Below are 4,685 nucleotides of genomic sequence, written 5' to 3'. Positions count from 1 at the left end.
AGGATCCTTCTCCTTTCCCTGCTCCTTCTCCATCCAGCCTCCTGGGCCAGTCCCTGAGCAGACCAAAGACGGGCAGAGCAGTTGCAAGGTGAGTTTCCCCCGGCTGCTTTTCCATGACTCTGGGTGGTTGTGTGCCAGTTAGGCTGGTGTTTGCTTGCTGTCTTAGATGCAAGTGACAAAATCCAGGGGAGGATTAGGTTCCAGGTAGAACTTCTGAGCAGCTGGGTGAACCTTCAGCTTGGGCTGACAGCATTTTGCTCTTGCTTTCGAACAGCTCCGATAGTTTTACTGTGCATTTCCATTCACCTCACAGCACATTATTTCACCCTTTTTGCCTGCTGGTGCTAAACTTTTGACCAAAATCTCTCACGGAGAGTCAAGAGGGTGTGCTTGCTAGGGGAGACTGTGCAATCACCCAGAGGGGTCTGCAGAGCTACGGGCTTTCCCCATGCCAAGCCACCACTCAGAGTGGGGAGGGATCTCCTTCCTGACTTGGGAGCTGGGGGTTCAGGAGATAAGGAACAGTGCAGCTGTCTAGGAGATTGAACTTCATGCCCCTCTGTTGTCTGGTCCATTTTGCAGCAGGAGAGGAAAGAAGCACTGCTTGTCACTTGACAGCAGCGGGCTGGTTCCTAGATCCACTCTTGCCAACATCAGAGAGGTTGCATCTCTGCTATGGGAAAGATGAGGGAAGAAGGAGCAGTAGCATTTTCTGGTTTGGAGTTTGATATTTAATAAATAAGCAAGAACAGAGCTTGGCTAAGGGAGTAGAAAAACCAAGAGCATGAAGCCCTGGATACCTTATTGCTGGGGGCAGTTTGGTCCTGGCTGGTGAAAGAACCTGCCCAGTTCCCTCCTTGCAGGACATGGCTCCTTGCCTGCTTTTGCATCGTTCTATCAAGTCACAGGGCTGGAGTGCCCACCTCGTGCCATACAAGTGATGGTGGAGTTCATGATTAAATCCAGGTGGTGCTTTTCAGACTATGATAAAAGTTACACTGTGGGAATTGAGGAGCCCTGGCTCTCCACATCAGCCACACACTTTTCATTTGAGTAAAGCATTCTGCTGTGACAGAAGTAATGCTTTAAGGGATCTTGGGGGTGGAAATTTCTTTATTAGATCCTAAAACAGATTTGGTGGACTAGGAGATCTGACACATTTAGTTAGCAGAAGGTCTGAGAGGTAATACTCAGGTACATACCTAGATAGCTTAAAAATCAGAGTGGTCAAACAGACAGAGAAGCCTTTTGTCTGAAATCACTGCTGTTAACTCTCACAGTAAAATATCACTCAGAGGCAAGCTACATTGCCTGTCACAGTTTCACGTAGCCTTGTGCTGACTGAAGGAGCCAGAAGAGCCAGCAGGGGTTAGCTCTGACAGCCGCAGCAAGGCATGGCATTGGCTTGGCCACCCTTTGGCTGACCCTCAGGAGGGGCTGCAGCTGCGAGCCCAGCCCTCACACATTGCCCTAGGGAGGAGGCAGCCCCAGCTCTGGTGCCCAGCATGTGGCTGGTTAAAAGGGTGTCTGTCACCAGTAAGAAACAGACAATTCTTCTCCAGAAACTTACATAGTACAGAGATTTATATCGAGTATCATTTAAGAACAAAAGCTCACCTATTCAGGGTAACCTCTATTGAAGTACGTTTTAGCGGACAATGTTTTTACGGCAATGTTTTTCTGATAAATGCCCTATGAAGTCACATTTGAAACCCACTTGTGTGAATTTTAAGTGGCATTACTTCCATTACCATAACCTGAGGTTAAGTGAGCAATAAATTTAGCTCATAGGAGTAGGCAGACAGAAAGTTCCAGATTAAGTGTGGAATGCAGTGCCACTAATGATGCCCAGATTCAATGGCACTAATGGCAAGTTGAAGTAAAGGTGTGTCAGGTTATCAATTAATTGTTTTATAATTGTTTATGAATGAATTTGATTTTATTTTTTAATTTGCCTTCTAAACACATATGCTTAATTTTCAGATTTTTAAAATCCAAGGCCTTGCAAAGGGGTGGTTATTTAAGCACGCCTATTTCCCTTGCGTGGTTAAAGAAATTTTCTGAGGCGTTTAAAATCTGCCGAGTTTTGTCTTTTATTCTTCTTTCTTTGCTGCACAGCCCTGCTAGCTAAGATTAAGGTGTTCAGAGTTCCTGATTTACCTTTGACTCAGTGCCAGTGCTGCTGAGGGTACTTGGCCACTCAACATCAAGTTTATGTGTTTCGGAAAAAAAAAAAAAAAAAAAAAAAAGCAGCAATTATGTCATTTTTCCCACCCGTCACATTAGTCAGATGGGCTTTCCCCTCCTCCTCATGTGATGCCTGGATATAATTTCATTTAGAGCAGTTTAAGAAAGCAGACGTTTGCAGATCAAACTCGTGAAAAGAAGATGTAAAACACAAAGTGGAGGCTGCGCTGGTGGAAGGCTGAAATTGCTTCCCGGCTCGCTATTCCGTGCGACTTGTGCCGGCGACAAGGGGCCGGGCCGGGCCGGTGTCCCGCTGGCCGCGCCGCGCCTCGCTCCTGCCGGCCGCCTCCCGCGCAGCGAGCCCGGCGGGCGGCCAGCTGCCGCGGGACACGGCGTGACCGGCCCTGCTGCTTCCCTCCTCCCCAGGTGCTGCGAGGGACATGCGGCACTGAGGGGCTCGGCCCGGGCTCCGCGGCGGGGCCCCGGGCGCCTTCAGAGCTCGCAGCGGCTGGATGAGCGCGGCGCGGCGGCGGAGCTCGGCGGCGAGTTGGAAACAACATGAACACCTCGGTGCTCGCCCCACCGGGAAATGTTTCCGGTCACCTGAATTTTTCGGAGATGAACTCGCAGATCTTGCAGTTTGAGGATGAAGATTGCCATGTGCCTTTGGCCATGGTCTTCACTTTGGCCTTGGCTTATGGGACTGTGATAATTCTGGGAGTCTCTGGGAATCTGGCCTTGATTGTCATTATTTTAAAACAAAAGGAGATGCGCAATGTTACCAACATCCTCATTGTCAACCTGTCCTTTTCTGATCTCCTAGTGACCATCATGTGTCTTCCCTTTACCTTTGTGTACACTTTAATGGACCACTGGATTTTTGGGGAGGCCATGTGCAAGTTGAACCCTTTTGTGCAGTGTGCCTCCATCACCGTCTCGGTCTTTTCTTTAGTCCTCATTGCTATTGAGCGCCATCAGCTGATCATCAATCCCCGCGGCTGGAGGCCGAACAACAGACATGCCTACATGGGGATTGCTGCCATATGGATTTTAGCCACAGCTTCCTCCTTGCCTTTCCTGATCTACCACGTATTAACAGATGAGCCCTTCAGAAATGTAACATTTGATGAATATAAGGACAAATATGTGTGCTTGGACCTGTTCCCCTGGGACACTGCCAGGCTTTCTTATACCACAACGCTTTTGGTGATTCAGTACTTTGGACCACTTTGTTTTATATTTATTTGCTACCTGAAGGTAAGATAGAATCCTCTTGCAATATGTACTTCGTTCTACCTGATGTTTGTTTATGCTTGCAAAGATGACAGTGGCAGGTTAATTTATCCCATGTGTTTCTCTTTGTTGAATTTCCTGCAGATATACATACGGTTAAAAAAAAGGAACAACATGATGGACAAGATGAGAGACAGTAAGTACAGATCCTCTGAAACCAAAAGGATCAACATCATGCTGATATCAATAGTGGTTGCATTTGCAGTTTGCTGGCTGCCTCTCACCATCTTCAATATCGTGTTTGATTGGAATCATGAAATTCTGCCTGTTGCTACCTGCAGCCACAACCTGTTGTTCCTGATTTGCCACCTCACTGCCATGATCTCCACCTGTGTGAATCCCATCTTCTACGGGTTTCTCAATAAGAACTTTCAAAGGGACCTGCAGTTTTTTTTTCAATTTTGTCACTTCCACTCCCGTGAGGAGGATTATGAGACTATAGCCATGTCCACCATGCACACAGATATTTCAAAAACCTCTTTAAGGCAGGCAAGCCCCATCACATTTAAAAAAATAAATAGTGATGATGATGAAAAAATATAAAGAAGTAATAGAAATTCTACACCAAACTGCAAGAAGTGTGATTGAAGGTGAAGTGTGTCCAAGGACTAGCACAATTATATAACAAGTACAAAAAGGGTAATGTTTTTCTTCCTTTTCCAAGGAAATTTGATTGTTGTCACTTTGAAATTATGCACTGTGCATTTTTGTCCCTTTTATTGCTTTAATGTTCACAGAAGTTATATCTGAATTTTATTTTAAGGCATAGTCAGACCTGCTGCTACCTATGGTTTTCATCAGCTGTTTTTGTTCTGTTTTCTTTGTACAGTTCTGTGCTTCAGCACAAAGGTTTACTTATTGATTTTTTTTTAAAGAAGTAGGTTTGAGGAGTGTCCATTTAAGATCATTAGAAACAATATGAACCACAGGGGCACTGCCCACCAAAAAATAAAATCAGAAAATTCTGATTTGAAGAAGATTTTAAAAAAAATTTGTCTTTTGATTGACGTTAAAATCCTGTAAAGTTAGTGTAGGTTTGCAAAAAAATAATTATGTGACACCAATAGAGTATGTTTAAATGGGGACATACAGTTGTCTCATTCAAAGAGGCAATTTGGGCTGTAATCACTTAGTTTCAAAGACAGCATTAAGAAAGAAATTCTGTTCTCATTTACAAGAATAAAACCCTACAGTAATTCCACAGA

General features: G+C 45.1%; 1 protein-coding gene across 1 annotated transcript; it reads left to right on the top strand.

The window, feature by feature from the left end:
- The first annotated feature begins 2,745 nt into the window (after positions 1 to 2,745).
- On the top strand, positions 2,746 to 4,411 carry NPY1R (neuropeptide Y receptor Y1). The gene is made up of 2 exons (XM_041480064.1): positions 2,746 to 3,444; positions 3,565 to 4,411. The coding sequence occupies exons 1-2, from the start codon at positions 2,746 to 2,748 to the stop codon at positions 4,021 to 4,023; spliced, it is 1,158 nt and encodes a 385-aa protein (XP_041335998.1). The 3' UTR covers positions 4,024 to 4,411.
- The last annotated feature ends 274 nt before the right edge of the window (positions 4,412 to 4,685 follow it).

Source organism: Pyrgilauda ruficollis, unplaced genomic scaffold, assembly GCF_017590135.1.
Source record: "Pyrgilauda ruficollis isolate IOZ18807 unplaced genomic scaffold, ASM1759013v1 scaffold5, whole genome shotgun sequence".
Taxonomy (NCBI): Eukaryota; Metazoa; Chordata; class Aves; order Passeriformes; family Passeridae; genus Pyrgilauda; species Pyrgilauda ruficollis.
The sequence above is the reverse complement of the archived record's forward strand: the minus strand, read 5'-3'. Positions and strand labels throughout refer to the sequence as shown.

Bases quoted from the DNA above. Each gene is read 5' to 3' on its own strand.
- NPY1R (XM_041480064.1), top strand. From the start codon at position 2,746: ATGAACACCTCGGTGCTCGCCCCACCGGGAAATGTTTCCGGTCACCTG. The intron at 3,445-3,564 runs GTAAGATAGAAT...AATTTCCTGCAG, and splicing joins TATTTATTTGCTACCTGAAG to ATATACATACGGTTAAAAAA.